General features: G+C 40.0%; 2 protein-coding genes across 6 annotated transcripts in view; both read left to right on the forward strand.

Annotated features, from left to right (window-relative positions):
* The window catches only part of STT3A (STT3 oligosaccharyltransferase complex catalytic subunit A), a 31285-nt gene extending 19792 nt beyond the window's left edge, over window positions 1-11493 (forward strand). For all 3 annotated transcript variants that reach the window (XM_066365145.1, XM_066365144.1, XM_066365146.1), the window contains exons 14-18: window positions 872-988; window positions 1111-1213; window positions 6576-6764; window positions 7629-7744; window positions 8337-11493. In XM_066365145.1, the coding sequence (XP_066221242.1) occupies window positions 872-988; window positions 1111-1213; window positions 6576-6764; window positions 7629-7744; window positions 8337-8375 (564 nt within the window). In that variant the 3' untranslated portion in view covers window positions 8376-11493. The remainder of the gene's footprint in view (window positions 1-871; window positions 989-1110; window positions 1214-6575; window positions 6765-7628; window positions 7745-8336) is intronic.
* Window positions 11494-15040: 3547 nt separating this feature from the next.
* CHEK1 (checkpoint kinase 1) overlaps window positions 15041-18285 on the forward strand; it is a 43834-nt gene continuing 40589 nt past the window's right edge. Inside the window, exons 1-4 of one of the 3 annotated variants that reach the window (XM_066365148.1) lie at window positions 15041-15073; window positions 15629-15772; window positions 16517-16740; window positions 18168-18232. In XM_066365148.1, coding sequence (XP_066221245.1) covers window positions 15708-15772; window positions 16517-16740; window positions 18168-18232 — 354 coding nt within the window. In that variant the 5' untranslated portion in view covers window positions 15041-15073; window positions 15629-15707. Of the gene's footprint in view, window positions 15074-15119; window positions 15773-16516; window positions 16741-18167; window positions 18233-18285 lie in introns of those variants that run through there. The other 2 variants (XM_066365149.1, XM_066365147.1) reach the window with 2 other exon arrangements.

Raw genomic sequence — 18285 nt, forward strand, 5'->3', positions numbered from 1 at the left:
AAAAATTTACCATAAAGTGATAACCTAATGATAACCACCTTTTAACATTTTGCTTTATATCTTTGATAATCTGAAATGATTGCAGTAGCTATTGGAAAGGACACTTGTGCATTAGACTCATAGAGTCAAGACTTTTGAGAATTTTTTAATTCTTTCCCATTCTATTCTGTAATTTGTTTTACCCCATCTTTATAACTGATTTTGTGGTATTGTTAAAGACCATTTATTTAATACAATTATTTGATGACAGTCTATTTATTTGGAAATATTGAATAGTCCTCCTACACCTTCCTCTCCATTATACTTGTTTGTATGAGGTGGTCTGAGTTGAAATTATTGGGAACATTGGATTGTACTGAGATTTCATGATTGTATATAAATGTAGGACCAGGTGCAAAGATAGATTTTCTGGTTAGGCATGCATTATTTTGTGAAGAAATAAATTAGCCATGCCTCATTTCCTATCAGATGCTACCACAGGTCAGGCTGTAATGTGTTTTTTAAGTTTCATTACTCCATAGTCACATCTCATGTTTCTTAAATATTCTCAATTTAAACATCTTTGTGATGTTAGTATTATGGACAAGATTTTGTCTTGTATGTGATGTGATTTTTGTAGGTAATGAGAAGCTTGTAATTTTCTCTTTTTTAATTTTATTAATTTTTTTTTAGAGAGAAGGAGAGGAGAGTGTTGCATCAACTTGTAGTTGCTTCACTTTAGTTGTTCATTGATTGCTTCTCATACGTGCCTTGACCAGCAAGCCCAGGGTTTTAAACCAGTGACCTCAGTGTTCTAGGTCAATGCTGTATCCACTGCGCCACCACAAGGCAGGCGAGAAGCTGTTACTTTCATTGCCCATGCTCTTTTCAGGATGCAAAGGTCATGTCATGGTGGGATTATGGCTACCAGATTACAGCGATGGCGAATCGGACGATTTTAGTAGATAATAACACATGGAATAATACCCATATTTCTCGAGTAGGACAGGTAAGGTAAAGGAATCTTTTGGGTTGTTTGGCCCATAGGGTCAAGTGGGAAGTATATATTTCCCCATGAGGGATCATATGACCTGGAATTTTGTTCTGAGAAATGTCCATGTATTTTTTTAGGCAATGGCATCCACAGAAGAAAAAGCATATGAGATCATGAGAGAGCTTGATGTTAGCTATGTGCTGGTAATTTTTGGAGGACTTACTGGATATTCCTCTGATGGTAATGTACTTGATTTTATTTCTACCTATAGGGTATAGATTCTAGGAAAACTAGATGATGCTCCCATTTTTCTGTCCTTTTATTGTGATTAACATATATTCTTAGTTGGGGAAGTTCCTAAGTATTTGCAACTTGAGTTTTGGTGGGTTTTGTTTTGTTTTGGCAATAAGTAGGAAGTAAATGATAAATGATGTAAATATTTCATATGTAGGTAAGGCGTGCTATACTTATATCTAAGACCCAGGAGTAGTTCCACAACCCGTAAACAAACAACATAAGGTTTCTGAAAGCGAACTTAGATTTAGCATTTTTTAGTGGATTTAAGCCATAGAATCGTCTGTCAGTTTAAAATGTTTTATATATATTGTATACACAGATACTCATATGAATGTACATACACACTATAAGTTACCTTGTTCCCTACGATTATTAGCAAAACCATAGTTTTAGAAGAATCCATGTTTTGTTCTCTGTCTTAAAAAAGCTTTTAAAGGCCCTGGCCGGTTGGCTCAGCGGTGGAGCGTCGGCCTGGCGTGCGGGGGACCCAGGTTCGATTCCCGGCCAGGGCACATAGGAGAGGCGCCCATTTGCTTCTCCACCTCCCTCCCCTCCTTCCTCTCTGTCTCTCTCTTCCCCTCCCGCAGCCGAGGCTCCATTGGAGCAGGGATGGCCCGGGCGCTGGGGATGGCTCCTTGGCCTCTGCCCCAGGCGCTGGAGTGGCTCTGGTCTCGGCAGAGCGACGTCCGGGAGGGGCAGATAATCGCCCCCTGATGGGCAGAGCGTTGCCCCTGGTGGGTGTGCCGGGTGGATCCCGGTTGGGCGCATGCGGGAGTGTGTCTGACTGTCTCTCCCCGTTTCCAGCTTCAGAAAAATACAAAATACAAAAAAAAAAAAGCTTTTAAAAAATTAAAGCAATATCTTTTCATACCAAAATCTGAAACACTTCGGAATGTTTGTAGTAGAGTGGTAGTGCCTGTCCCTAAACCTAAACCCTCTTATGACATCAGTTCGTAGAGGCAATTAATTATTCCTTCAGTTGTTTCTTGTAGCACTTATATTCATATTTCTAAATAATAGGTATATTTTGCTATTCACTAATTAATCATTTTGGATAACCTATATCAACTCAACTTCTTATAGTAGATAAGGAATTCAGGTCTTTGTATCTACACCCCCCCCCCCCCCCCACTGGCCTTCTATCCATCTTGCATCTTCTCAGTAGGTCTAATTTTCAGTTTAGGTTAAATCCAGATAAAGTGATTTTAAATCATGATTATGTAAATGTTATTCACTGCTGAGTCAACCGGTAAACTGTCATTACGTTCATATCTAGAATAACTTGTTTTCCTGCAGTTAATAATTACCTCATATTTGTCTTAATTTTCTTTTAATATGTGGCTGCTTCTGAAAGTAATTAAATTTTTAGATTAATCCTGGCTTCTGATACAGACAGGCTTAACTAATCCATTTAGATAGTGCTTGTGAAGTGTAAGTATAAAGTAATGAGACTAATTTCCATCTGTATCTACAAGCTGAGAAGGAATGATGATGGCAGGGATGTATGTCCTCAGACTTGAACTTTCATAAACAGTTGCACCAGCATTGTTTACTTTTGTGTAATTATTTGTAGGTTTTCACTTTAATAATGATAATATATACAAATGTTTCAGGAAAGTATTTGTGTAATATGCTTTTTTAAAATTAGGTTATTTATGAGGCATCCTAGTTTTCTTTTTCTTTTTTTTTTTTAAAGATTTTGTTTATTGATTTTTTGGAGAAGGGAGAGAGAAAGGCAGGGGGGAAAGTGGGAAGCATCAACTTGTAGTAGTTGCTTCTTGTATGGCCTTGACCGGGCCCAGGTTTTCAAATTGTCGACCTCAGCTTTCCAGGTTGATGCTTTATCCATTGTGCCACCGCAGGTCAGGCTGTAATGTGTTTTTTATTTTTATTTATTTAATTTTTTTGTGATGTGTTTTTTAAAAAGTTTCATTACCATGGTCACATCTCATGTTTCTTAAATGTTCTTAATTTAAACTTCTTCACAATGTTAGCGTGATGGACAAGATTTTGCCCTTATAACTTATGGTTATTTCATGTTATTTATTTTCTCACATAGATCTAAAAATATTTATATCTGATTATAGTCCAGATTCTCTTACGTTAGAAATTGACAGTACTACTTTTTAACTTCTTCTCTTTTGTAAACATTTTTTAGCAACGGGCTGTTTTTCATACAATTCCTATTACTTTTCATTCTTCCACTTTTTAAAAATTTTTAGTAGAAAACAAATGAAATTTATTAAGGCTCAGATTCTGCTGTATTTTCTTCCAGTCCTTGCCCATATCAGTGATATTAACTAGATACAGTTTTGAAGTACATTTCTTTTTTTTTAAATTTATTTAGTCAGAGGAGCAAACGCAGAAACAGACTCCCACATGGACCCTGACAGGGATCCACCCAGCAAGGCCACTAGGGGGCGCTGCTCTGCCCATCTGAGGCCTTTGCTCTGTTGCAACTGGAGCCATTTTTTAGTGCCTGAGGCGAATGCCATGGAGCCATCCTCAGTGCCCGGGGCCAACTCACTCCAGTCGAGCCATGGCTGCAGGAGGGGAGGAGGAGAAGAGAGAGAGAGAAGGAAGAGAGAGGAGGAGGGATGGAGAAGCAGATGGGTGCTTTTCCTGTGTGCCCTAGCTAGGAATCAAACCTGGGACATTCACACAGCGGGCTGATGGTCTACCACTGAGCCAATTGGCCAGAGCCTGAAGTGTATTTCTTAATAAATTTTTTTGATTTTTCAATTACAGCTGATATTCAATATTATATGTTAGTTTCAGGTTTACAGCATAAGGGTTAGACATTTATACAACTTATGAAGTGATCCCCTCAGTGAGTCTAGTACGCACCTGGCACCATACATAGTTATTGCAATATTATTGACTATATGTATTCCCTATGCTGTACTTTACATCCCTGTGGAAAACAAATGAGATTTAAAATGTCTTCCCAGGTACTACATTATATAGAGATTTTAAGATAAGATACATATCATATATATCATTCATTGACTGATGATTCAGTAGACTAGGGGTTTATTTATTAAGACCACAGCCATACCTATTCATTTATGTATTACCATTTTTCTCCAGTTTCTATTGATATAATTGACACATAACATTAAGTTGTACAACATAATGACTTGATATATATATATATATAGTATAGTATGATATATATATCATATATAAGATATATTAAGATATATCTTAAAGGTATATCTTGATATATATATCCATATACTATATATATAGTATACACATATACAGACATAAATATAATTGCAAAATGATTATTGTAATTTTAGTCAACATTTATTCCTTCACATAGTTAACAGTTTTTTTATTGTAGTAAGAAATTTTAAGGTCTACCCATGTGTGCTCCCCCTCCCAGGAGCACACCCACCTTTCCCTTCCTTCTCTTAATTCCCCCACAGGCATACATCTCCTAAACTCTAAGGGATCTCGTGATACTTGCATCCAGGGACGCAATGGGCAATGGTAGCTCATCCTAGGCTCACCCCCTGAACCTGTCTCTAAAGCCCCATTTCCTGACTTTCCAGTGAGCCAGAGCAGCTCTGCCTAGGCTCTCCTGTTGCTTCTTCTAAGCCTTCCTTGTTTCACTGTTCCTAGCTTTAATAAAAATACTCCCAAAATAATTAAAACAAAAAAACTGCCTGACCTGTGGTGGTGTAATGGATTAAAGGTCAGCCTAGCATGCTGAGGGCCCTGGTTTGAAACCCCCATGTTGCTGGCTAGAGCGCAAGCTCATAGGCTTGAGAGCAGGCTTGCCAGCTTGAGTGCAGAGTCACTGGCTTGAGCACGGTCTTACCAGTTTGAACCCAAAGGTCACTGGATTGAAGCCCAAAGGTCGCTGGCTTGAGCCCAAAGGTCTTTGGCTTGAGGCCAAGGTTGCTTGCTGGCTTGAGCAAGGGATCACTGGCGTACCTGGAGCCCTCTTCCCCCCCCCCCCCCCGGTCAGGGCACATATAAGAAGCAATCAATGAACAAGTAAAGTGAAGCAACTATGAGTTGATGCTTCTCATATCTCTCCTTGCCCCCTCTCCCTTACTGCCTCTCTCGCTAAAAATAATTTAAAAAAAGAACTACTTTTTTAGCAACTTCTAGTTATATGATACAGTATTGTTAACTATAGCCATATTATACATTGCATCCCCAGGACTTAACCTTACAACTGAAAGTTTGTACCTTTTAGCCATCTTTTACCCAAATCTCCCATCTCTCTTCCCAGCCTCTGGCAGTCACAAATCTGATCTCTTTCCATGAATTTGTTTTTTTTTAGATTCCACACATAAGTGAGATCATTTAATTTTCATTTTTCTCTGTCTGACTTATTTCACTTAGTATAATGCCTTCAAGGTCCATCCATGTTGTCATAAATGGCAGAAATTCCTTTTCTTATGGCTGGATAGTATTCCATTACATGTATATATGATAAAACTACTACTCCCTAGGTCAGTACTGTCCAGTAGGAATATAATGGAGGCACGTATGTCATTTAAAAAATTTCTGTTAGCCACATCAAAATAAGTAAAAAGATAGGGGAAGTTAATTTTATTTATTTGTTTATTTTAAATTTTTTACTAGGAGAAATTTATTGTTATTTTTATTTTTTGTTTTATTTTTATTTACATTTTAAAACTTTTTAGTTGATTTTATTGGGATGATATTGGTTAATAAAATTATATAGGTTTCAGGTGTATAGTTCCATAATACGTCATCTCTATATTGTATCATGGGTTCACCAACCCAAGTTAAGTCTCCTTCCAACACTATTTATCTCCCTTATACCCTCTTCTACCTCCCCAACCCCCTAAGACATGAATTTTAATAATTTTATTTAACTGAGTATTATTATGTAACATAATTAAGATATTTTACACACGTTTTTGGACCAAGTCTTAGAAATCCAATGTGTATTTTATACTTACAGCACATCTTAATTTGGACTAGCCACATTTCAAGTGTCAGTAACTACATGTGGCTAGCAACCTACTGTATTGGACAGCTCAGCCACAGGTAATACCTGGGTCTAATTTCAGTTGTGACTTACGTCTGAACCAATAGTATAGGATTTCAGGAGTCTAATAACCTATAGGACAAGTTTTATACTTTAAATAAAAACGTTTTGCCCACACATTGTCTTTTCAGTTATTACAAATGAGTGAAATAGTACCATTCTCCATTAGAAAAATATTTTGGGGAATTCTTTAGAAGTAGTGACCTTTTCAGTAGGTGATTTAGCTCCAGCAACCTTTGTGATGCAACAGTTTTTTTCTTTTCCTAGACATCAACAAGTTTCTGTGGATGGTCCGAATCGGAGGGAGCACAGACACAGGCAGACATATCAAGGAGCATGATTACTATACTCCAACTGGGGAATTCCGTGTGGACCGTGAAGGTTCTCCAGTGCTGCTCAACTGCCTAATGTACAAGATGTGTTACTATCGCTTTGGACAAGTCTATACAGAAGCCAGTGAGTGATTCATAGCAACATTGATAACAATAAATAAGAAGAACAGTAATAGCTAATACAGAGTGTTTTTCATATGCCAGGCACTGTTCCAAGTCCTTTACATCTATTAACTCATTTAATTCTCACAAAAACTAAAAAAGTAGATGGTATTACTCACATTTAATATATGAGGAAATGAAGGTATAAATATACTGCTCACAAAAATTAGGGGATATTTCAAAAATAGATATGAAGCGATAAAATATCCCCTAGTTTTTGTGAGCAGTATAGGATACTTAAGCGCTCAGAGTCACATAACTAGTAGCAGAGTCAGCTTAAGTCCAGGCAGTCTGGCTCCAGATTCTAATGCTTTTACCCATTACTCTTTATTGCCTCTCAGTAAACTGTACTCCAGTGGAAAAAGGAATGAGGGGGGATAGAATAAAGGACTTGTCATTTTAGCTAAATAAATTGAGAGTAATTTGATTAGTTTAAGTCTTTCCTTCTGACTTCAATTTCTTATTTCTGCCTTAGGGACAATTTCTGAACCAGATACAGGCCTTTGACTTCTGATAGGTTCTTCTCTGATCCATGGAAGGATTACTAGGTAACACAGAGGCCTCTGGGTGGCAGTCCTCAGGAATAGAGGGTTTGGAAGTTAGCCCTGTCTCTTAGAAGGCATGAGAAGCATCATCATCTTGGAGAGGACTTGAGTTAGAGTAACACTGGATTTGCCTTTACTACCTGACATCCTTTTCTGCAGGTCCTACCCTAAATATTCTGCATTCCAATTAGTAGATGGTTTACCAATTGATTTACTATTTCTTTAGGAAATCAGTACTGTAGAAAGAAGTGTATCTCTTTTTCTTTTTTGTCTCTTTCTAGAGCGTCCACCAGGCTTTGACCGTGTGCGGAATGCTGAGATTGGGAATAAAGACTTTGAGCTTGATGTCCTGGAGGAAGCATATACCACAGAACATTGGCTAGTAAGGATATACAAGGTGAGCAGATCTTACACTGAGAAAGCTGCTGTAATGTTTGCAGATTGGTTCTAGTGCTTAAAAGCAGGCAACATATCTCTAAAATAGGGACTTTTCTAATGTCTGAAGAGGAGTTTGCAACTCACTGAGAATTTTACTGTTTTTATTTTAGATTGTTCTCAGAGAGTAGACACCCCAGTCTGCTGATCTGTTGTCATTTTAGCAGTGGTTGCAGTGATACTCCTCCAGTTGGGGCTGAACTTGATCTTTTTTAGGATTATCGAGCTTTTGGGGCAGGGGAGAAAGAGCAAGAGTGTCTGTTTGTGTTTTCGAACTACATTTTCTTCTACTGAAGAACTTATGTCATAAAGTCACATATAAGTGTGTTTTATCTCTAACATACTTTGATGTATTTGGAAGGTAGATCATTTATACTGCTCCTCACAGAGGTATTTCAAAAGGCTAAGCAGAGAGTAGCTAGCCTCAAACTAGTGCTTGATTAATCACAAAGCCAAACCAGGCAGTAGAATCCAACATAAGTCCTTCCCGTCTGGGTAAGGGGAGAAGCTCTCCCAAGTTGACCTGATTGTAAATACTAAATTTTTTGTTGCAGGTAAAGGACCTGGATAATCGAGGCTTGTCAAGGACATAAAGATTACGTCCCGCTCTGATCTGATATGCTTTGCACTGAGCGCGTCAAATTTAGGACGCTGAAGACATTTTTTAAATATGTAGTTTAAAGAACAGCACGATGGGATTAGAATTCTCTGGAAGTTTTGCCCTGGGCAGTAGGGGCTGGGCCAAATGCAAAGAGTTATATAATTGAGCAGGTTACCAAATGAAATGTCATGGCTTTACTTTGGTCAATTAAAGGGGGGGAATTTTTTTTAATGTGCCTTACTTGTTTTTACTTTTAACTGATTTGAGGAAGGCAAAGTTTATGCTGGGCTGATAGACAGAAAGCAGACCTCATCCATGTTTTTAGTTCTCTAAATCAGCTGTGTAGGGACATTCTGTCTTTCACAAATCAGGGAAACTATCTAGGACTAGGTCAGATCCGACGTATGTAAACAGTTTTGTCATTTCAAAAATTGCAGCTCCGAGCACCATGCCTTGCACGGGATGCTCAATAAACATTTATTGAATGAATAAGTGGGACTAGAGGAGTGCCATTTCTGGGAGGAAAGGCAGCTGTGTTGCTGTCATGTCTCTTTTCAACATATCTCATCCTTGAAACTGACTTTAGGAGGGAGAGAAGGTGATCTCACTATTCTTTGGGACTAGCTAGGTTGTTTTTTGTTTTGTTTTGTTTTGAAGCAGGAATAAATACAGGGAGAATAAATCAGCGGTTTTGAAGACTCAAGACAAACAGTGAAATTATTATTTTCATTCTCAGTGGAGGAAGAAACTCCTCCAATATTATATATAAAACTTGATGGTTAGTAGGTATTTTGGAAGATGTTGAAATGGAATCATGCATACCTATTTGAAATCCAGCTTGTATCTCATCCATGATACAGCAAATGTCTCTTTGCTTTAGATTACACACTAAAATTCTATGGTTATTTAAAGGAGAGCTTTTTTATCCCTTAGTCTGCCTATTCGTTGTTATTATGTACCACTAATAATCTCAATGATCTGGTTTTGAAGTCCTTGGCAAATTAGCTTTCGAGTTAAGAGAAAGAATTGCTAGTAGCAGGTACCTAGAAAGCAGTGCTAGCGTGACGGAGGTAAAGGAGAAGAGAAACTTAAAATCACAATAGAGAAGGACATTGTATGTATTTTACAACATAAGACAAGTATCAGTGGTATTTCCAAACCTTAAATCATTTTTAAAAATACGAGGCAACTAATTAGTGTTACCAGTTGAAGGAATGGGAGCAATTACATGGCTTTTAGATAAGTAAAAATGGTGCTCCTATAAAGTGTGCTCAGGTATACTTCTATACACAGTAAACAATATATATACAAAGTGCTTCAACTGTGTGAAGTTTAGATTTGATGTAATATTTGACTTACTATAGGTAAAATACATTACTTGGTTTATATAAGAATTTCTCCCTATTGTAAGAGGTTATTCTGAGGTTTATTTATTTTTTATTTCTTTTACCAATATGAATACCATTTAGAGATCATTCATGGTCTTCCTCCATAGTATAAATGGGATAACCCTTTATCATTATAGATGTTGCTTTGATGATTTTGTTACTTTTTAGGCTGCATGAAGCCATCTTTTTGAAAAATTTACTTTTCATTTGCATTGTTAGAGTACACTTAACTCAATTCTAAAAAGCAACAAGTGTTTTCCACTCCCAGGAGGGGCAACTACTTTCAACTCTGCTGATTCTCACATTGCTTACCTCCACCTCATTAAATAGCTTACTTTCTTTTGCAATGTATTGATTTTTCAATTTTAGGTGTCATCTGTTGGCTTTCTGGTGTGGGAATTGAGAATTTAGCTCTTTTTCACCATCCTGCTATTCCCATGGAACATTTTAAGGTTCTATTATGGTTATATAGAACCTTATAGTTTTTAACCCTATGGCTTTCTACAACTAGGCCATGTGGTATACTACTATTTTTTTTTACCTGCATAACTGTAGTTTTTTCATTTTTGTACTTGTCATTAATTTCTCCCCAAACTCAACTTCATTTGTGCCAACTTTCTTTTTCTTTGTTCAGACTCATTAGTGATGTCTTTCTGTTCTGGTATGTCCCTGTTTGATTCTTTAGGTTTGCTACACAACTCTTGGGTTGGTGCAGGGGTCCCCAAACTACGGCCCGCGGGTCGCATGTGGCCCCGAGGCCATTTATCCGGCCTCCACCGCACTTTCTGAAGGGGCATCTCTTTCATTGGTGGTCAGTGAGAGGAGCATAGTTCCCATTGAAATACTGGTCAGTTTGTTGATTTAAATTTACTTGTTCTTTATTTTAAAAATTGTATTTGTTCCCTTTTTTTTTTTTTACTTTAAAATAAAATATGTGCAGTGTGCATAGGGATTTGTTCATAGTTTTTTTATAGTCCGGCCCTCCAGTGGTCTGAGGGACAGTGAACTGGCCCCCTGTGTAAAAAGTTTGGGGACCCCTGGGTTGGTGTATCCTTTCACTTTTATTATGCATATTAATCCCCTTACATTTCTTTATCTGTCACCTCTAACTACCTTCCTGAGAAAGTGTGTAGGAGGTAAATTTCTTGAGATCTTGCATGTCTCATGTCACACTTAATTGGTTAGCTAATAGAGTTCCAGGTTATGAATAACATTTCCTTAGAATTATTTTGGAGGCATTGGCTCATTATTTTCTCTGTTCTAAATGTTGAGAAATACAGTGCTATTCTGATTTTTCCTTTTTTTGCATGTGTCCATTTCCTCTCACTCCCACCTTAAACTTCTTGGAATCTTCTCTTTGTATGTAATGTTTTGGAATTTTCCCAATGATGTGTCTTGGAGTGGATCTTTCATTATGCGTGTGGAAAGTCAAGTTTTCAGTTCTGGGAAATTTCCTCGAGTTATTTGTGGATTTCCCCCAATTCTATTTCTCTTTCTGAAAAATAAGCTATTTGGATGTTGGGCATTGCAGATAACTCTCTCATACTATTCTTACTTTGGTTTCCATCTTCATGCTTCCTCATGGAACTTTTTATAAAATAATTTTTTGTAACATATTTAGTTTCCCTATTTTCTGCTATCACAGTTTTTAATGTTGGGGGTGTTTTTGTTTGAATATTCCTTTGTTTTGACATCTTTCATATTAAAGTCCTTTTTAAATTCTTGGTTGTCTGCTCTTTTTAAGAGTGAGACCCTAGCCTGACTGGTGGTGGTGCAGTGAATAGAGCATCAACGTGGGATGCTGAGGTCCCAGGTTCAAAACCCCGAGGTCGCCCGCTTGAGTGTGGGATCATCAAAACTATCCCAGCTTGAGCCCAAAAGTCACTGACTTGAGCAAGGGGTCACTTGCTCAGCTGGTGCCCCCATTCAAGGCAGGTATGAAAAGCAGTCAGTGAACAATTCAGGTGCTGCAACTACAAGTTGCTGTTTCTCATTTTTCGCCCTTCCTCTCTCCCTTTCTTTCTCTTGTGGAAAAAGACAGCAGGTCCCTGAAAAGCTGATGGGAAGGTTATTTGGGGAGCAGGGTCAGGCTCACTGCTGTGATTTGGTTGAGTTGTTACATTAGGAAATCCCTGATACTGGAATCTTAGAATTAGCTCTTTTTTTTTTTTTTTTTTGAGAGAGAGAGAGAGAGAGAGACAGGAAGGGAGAGCGTGAGAAGCATCAAGTCATAGTTGCTTTCACTTTAGTTGTGAATTGAGCTTCTTGTATGTATGTGCCTTGATCAGGGCTGTGCCAATGTCCCCATGCTCAAGCCAGCAACCTAGTGCTGATGAGCCCTGGCTCAGAGCTGGAGACCTTGGGGTTTTGAATGGGCAACCTCAGCATTTCAGGTCAAAGCTTTATCCACTGTGCCACCACAGGTTAGGCAGATCTTTTATATAGATAACATTCCCTTGGGAAGGCTTGCATATCCTCTAAGGCAATGTTTTTCAACCATTGTGCCATTAGACATGGTCAGGTGTGCTGTGGGGAAATTAAACATGGGTCCCCAAACTACGGCCTGCAGAGGCTATTTATCCGGCTCACCGCCAGCCACCTCCATCCGAACATAAACATTCCCCTCACAATCCCTCCAGCTATCAGCGACAGGAAGAGTGGAGGCACAGGGAACACTCACTGACCAGTCACCTTCTAGGATTTATCCCGACCACTAGCGATGAACCAATAGTAGGCCGCCTCTCATCCACACCCAGGAAGGTCCCCGCTCAGGCTGCCGCGCACTTGTCATTGTGTGGCCACTGCAAGTAGTTGAAGCTGCTACTCCTCCCCATGGTCCAGATTTCTAATCCTGGTCAGGACGAGGTAAATGTTGCCACCACTAGATAAAGCCTCAGCCGGTTATGTCTATCCTGATGGTGTATATAGATATTTGACCTTGTTCTTTTTAAAAGAGGCCCCTGCAGAGGGAGATAAACAATGCATCACAATGTTATCTAACTTCAAAGCTAAAGTTTGCTGATCTTCCTCTGGACAGTTTTTGGTTATCTGTTGCCAAGGAGTTCCCCATTCTGGCCAACAAAGCTATTTTGATATTGCTCCCGTTTTCAACCACATATGTATGTGAGCTGAGCTTCTCAAGCTTGACTGCGATAAAAACTAAAACAGAGACAGAACTGTTGAGGAAGAGCTTCGTGTGTGTCTTTCTACCATACCTGCCTTTTGTGTTCATCGAAACAGGCCCAGGTTTCACACTGAGTATAAATACATTTAGAAACTATATTATTAACTATATGTATATGTACTGTGTTAGAGTGTCATTTTGTGTCATTTTGGTAGGTGGTGTGCCCCAGGATTTTGTAAATGTATAAAATGTGCTGCCGCTCAAAAAAGGTTGAAAATCACTGCTCTAAGGATACAAGCCAAGCTGCTAGATTTTTCTAAGAGTAACGTGGAAAAAAGATGTAAGAGGTCCGTCCAACCTTCAGTGCAAAACTTAATGCCTTTGCCTGACCTGTGGTGGCGCAGTGGATAAAGCGTCAGTCAACCTGGAAATGCTGAGGTCGCTGGTTCTAAACACTGGGCTTTCCTGGTCAAGGCACATATGGGAGTTGATGCTTCCAGCTCCTCCACCCTTCTCTCTCTCTGTCTCTCCTCTCTTTCTCTCTCTCTCTCTCTCGTCTCCAAAATGAATAAATTAAAAAACAAACAAACAAACAAAAAAAAAAACTTAATTCCTTTTTTTTCAGTAAAGCATCCAAGCCTTGAACCATCCTTGTAGCTTTCTAGCTCAGATACCATGTGTTTATCCTCAAGTCTGTTCCAGCTTTGGGTAGGGGCAGCTCTGGATCCAAGGGTCTATTTGCTTCTTACCTAGTCTTTGAACCTACCCTCTTTTATGCCCCACCTTCACCTACCTTTCAGTTACTTGATTGAGCCGTTTGGAAGTTATGTGATTGTAAATCAAGTTGCTTTTCTGCTTTGGCATTGTTGGCTCTAGGATTCATCTTTGTTTTAACTGAAGACGTTCCGCTTGCCAAAATCCTGTTTTTCATACTCTCTTCTAATGTCTTTTAAAGGTATACTATTTTAGTAGGTTTCAGAAGGGAACAGAGATTACTGGGCATTCTCCCATATGCTAGCTTTAACTGCATTCTGCCTGGTCTGTATACCTTTTTATTCAGGCTGATACTTTTTTTTTTTTTTATGAATACTCAAGAAGTAAATATTCTTTTATTTTATTTATACATTTTAGAAAGGAGAGAGAGACAGCTAAGGGAGGAGCAGGAAGCATCAATTCCCATATGTGCCTTGACCTGGCAAGCCTGGGGTTTTGAACCAGCGACCTCCAGTGCTCCAGGTCGGTGCTTTACCCACCGCACCACCACAGGTCAGGCCAGGCTGATACTTTTAATTCTGTCCAGAAACATAGGAAACTGAGCAGCATACAATGTAGTAAGTGACCTGAAAACTTCCTTTATTACATGAAGCCTCACCTGTGATGTCCTGGTTAACTTCCTGAATAGGCATTTTGAAGGGCTCCAGTCTTGGTTGAAAACAGATGTGTGCATTTTTCTGTAACCTATTTTACATTTATTTTCCTCCGTTACCCGTAACACAATTGAGCTAGTTATGCCCCATGTATGTGGCCCAGTTTTAAGAGGTGGAGAACTTAATGGAGATGATGTTGCCTGAATCTTGGGGCTCCCCACTCTTTTACTCCCAAGGTGGAAGACCTATTTAAGTTTTCCACATTCTTTACTCCTTAAACAGGCCCCTTTCCCCAGAATTTCCTTTCCCATAAACTGGTTACTTTTAACACCTGAATTGTAAAATGAGGCAAAACAGCCTTTCCGTTGTGCCAGTGTAAGTTTGTTCCACATTCAGAATGAGAAGGCACGGAGGACTAAGCCATGAAGATTCTCTATTTTTCTAAACAGCGCGGCTGGGTACTGTTTGGAGCCGGTTCGACGGCCCCCCTCGTTCCTCCGTCCATCCAGAACCAGTTCTGGGCAGCCGGTCCCAGCTTCTCCGCTCGTGCGCGGCCCAAGCACGGCCCGCAGTCCTGTCCCGTTGGCATGGATACGTTTGGTAGCCGAGACCTCCCAGACCCACAGTGGGTAAGGCCCAGTTGCCATTCCCAACCGCTCCGAGCGGCCGGCCTTCCAAACCCGAAAACGGGAAAGCGCACCTCCTTGCTTTACGGTAGGGCGCGCGCGCGTTTGCGACACTGGCGCTAGCCAGTTTTGGCGGGAAAAACGCTGCATTTGGATTCCTGTAGTAGCGGGCAGAAGACGACCTGGTGAGGAGGGCGGCGGGTAGGGGGGGGAAGGGCGTCTGCCGACGAGTCCAGGGTCCTCATTAGCTAGGAGGGTCATGGCCACGGGTTCGGACAAACGCCCCTACCCGGAGGGGCGGCTCCAGAGGGCGGAGGAGGTAGTACCGCGGTCCCGGTGGTAGAGGGACTACCTCTTGCCCGGCCTGCGTGCCCCCGGCCCTGCCTCCCGCCCGTCGGGCAACTCGGCCCCGCCCCGGCCTCCTCCCGGCCCAGCGGACGCTGCAGGGGTGGGAGGGGGCGCTGCCAGCTCCTGGTCCCCGCACCCTGTGCTCTCGGCCCCGAGCCCACCTTTCACCCCTCGATATCCGCCGGGGCATTGTCCCCGCCTTGTCACAGCTGTTCTGTTTCCTCCGGATGGGAAAGGCCAGTATGTGCCCTCGGTGTGCGTGGGGTTGCAGAGTTACAGAACCGCACGCCACGATTTTGAACCCTTTCTGCGGTTTGGGCTGGGTCGAAATGTGGGCGATGAGGTGTCAGGGGGAACAGTGCTGTTGTTTATATTGAGGACGCGCGGCTCAGTGGCTTCACAGGTGCTGAAGCTGGCGCTCATCCCCGAGTCTCTGGACCCCGCCGGTTACAGCCGTGGGACACAGCGGCCATGGCGGTGCCCTTCGTGGAAGACTGGGACTTGGTGCAGACCCTGGGAGAAGGTGCCTATGGAGAGTGAGTGAGCCCGCGCCCCCGCTTTCATACTTGCTTCCTTTTCTGTCTGGCCCGGTTTGAGGGCATATTCGTTGTTTTGGAGTTATTTAATAAATGGGGCCTTAGAAGACACATCTCTGCATTTGAAATCCAAGACTTGGAAGCTGAAGCTGTAAGGCCTTTTTCCCCTTTGACATTGTTTCTGAAGAGCTGGAAAGGACCTCTGCGGTCAGTTTCTCCTGCCACGTGTTCCTTATTGGGTGTTGGGCACAGAAGTTAAGAGGAGCGCGTGAATGGACTCTGGAGTCAGACTGCGTGGGGTCAAATGTTCTGTTCTTAGGGAAGCTTCCAAATGTCATGTGTGCCTTTGTTTTCTTAGCTAGCTATAAGATGGCAATTGCAGTCCTTACCCCATAGGTGCTTACAGCAATTTCCACAGGAAGAATAAACGTTAGGAAATGTTACTAAAATTAAATGTGGCCTAGAATTACTATTATCCCACTGTAGTTTATATTCTCAAGTGTTTATTAAGTGACTTTTGGTCATATAGCATAATGATTTCCTTGGTGCATTACCTCTTATACCTCATTTCAGAAAGGAGTAGTGTCTGTTAAGAATATAGCAGAAACCATGGTTTCTCCTTGGTGGAGAAATTAATAAAGGAAAAGTAGCTTTGGATGGGTCATGTTTGATCTTTTGAAGTTTTAAAATTAATAGAATTCAAGCATCTGGAATGTTACGTTTCCTTTTCCTTTTACTTTTTAGAGTTCAACTTGCTGTGAATAGAAGAACTGAAGAAGCCGTTGCAGTGAAGATTGTAGACATGAAGCGTGCTGTAGATTGTCCAGAAAATATTAAGAAAGAGATCTGTATCAATAAAATGTTAAATCATGAGAATGTAGTGAAATTCTATGGTCACAGGAGAGAAGGCAATATCCAATATCTATTTCTGGAATATTGTAGTGGAGGAGAACTTTTTGATCGAATAGGTATGGAAAGGATTTCAGTTAAATATTCTACTAAACAAAGTTTCTAAATTTGTTTTTTAAGCTTGGGTTTGCTAATTTGGTCATTGTCCCCTGAGAATTGCTTATGAATTGGTTGGTATTGTTGCTTTGTAGGTTTTAAGAATGATAAACTGTAATCTCATGGTGAAGTATTAGAAATGCAATGCATTGTTTGCTTTTATTATTATTTTTATTTTTTTACAGGGACAGAGAGAGAGTCAGAGAGAGGGATAGATAGGGACAGACAGACAGGAACGGAGAGAGATGAGAAGCATCAATCATTAGTTTTTCGTTGCGACACCTTAGTTGTTCATTGACTGCCTTCTCATATGTGCCTTGACCACGGGCCTTCAGCAGACCGAGTAACCCCTTGCTGGAGCCAGCGACCTTGGGTCCAAGCTGGTGAGCTTTTGCTCAAACCAGATGAGCCCGCGCTCAAGCTGGAGACCTTGGGGTCTTGAACTTGGGTCTTCAGCATCCCAGTCCGACACTCTATCCACTGTGCCACCGCCTGGCCAAGCACTTTTATAATTTTTTTGTAAATACTAATTACACGAAATTATTGGATGTATTTACAGATGCAAAATAATACCATGTTGTTACATTTTTTCCTTTATGTAAGTGAAATAATTTGGAATTTCCTAGGATTGCTTTTATACATTAAGTGAATTATGTTTCTGCTACTTAAATGTTCAGGTAGACTCAAAGACTTGATGTTACAGAACACTGAGAAGTGCATAAAATCTGTGGATCTATATTTATTATTTAAAGCTATTGTATTAATAGTCAAAATTGGTTATTAGAATCTCCAGTATTTATCTCAAAAGTATTTATTTCTTTTATATAAAAGAAATCATGAGTTAATAAGGGAGATCAAAATGTAAAAAGGTAACTGACAATAGGCTATTTCTTAATAAAACTGTTTCCCAAAGAAATTACACAGGCATTCATGACTTGGTAGTGTGAGAGGTTATATGAAGTTTAAATCTGTTAAATATTTATTGAAATTTGCTGAGATTTGCCCAAGCTTCCACTTTGACAATTACATTTCAGGAGTGGAAAAATATTGGCATAACATTTTGATGAAATTAGAGGAGAAATGGAAAGATCAAATAAATCATGGTTAAAATAAGTAAAGTAGGGGCTTTCAAGGTATGATTTGCATTCTTGATTTGGATAATAGATTGTTATTTCTAATTTTTCTGTGTTAATTAATTTTCACCACATAACATGGATTAATGTGAGTTACTAGGTATTGTATGTGTTAGTGGACTAGAGAGTCTTAATTGCTAGCATAAGCTTCTGTTTGCTAAAGTATAATCACCAATGTTTAACCTTAGAATTTGGAGGTTATGTGGTTGATTCCTGATTATATTTACCTTGTAAACTAACTTGCATAACTTCTATAGAGCCAGATATAGGTATGCCTGAACAAGATGCTCAGAGATTCTTCCATCAACTCATGGCAGGGGTAGTAAGTACAGTTGTCTCTTTTCATTTTACTTAAAATTAGTATGAATGAAGTTA

The sequence above is a fragment of the Saccopteryx leptura genome, chromosome 2 (genome assembly GCF_036850995.1).
Source record: "Saccopteryx leptura isolate mSacLep1 chromosome 2, mSacLep1_pri_phased_curated, whole genome shotgun sequence".
Lineage (NCBI taxonomy): Eukaryota > Metazoa > Chordata > Mammalia > Chiroptera > Emballonuridae > Saccopteryx > Saccopteryx leptura.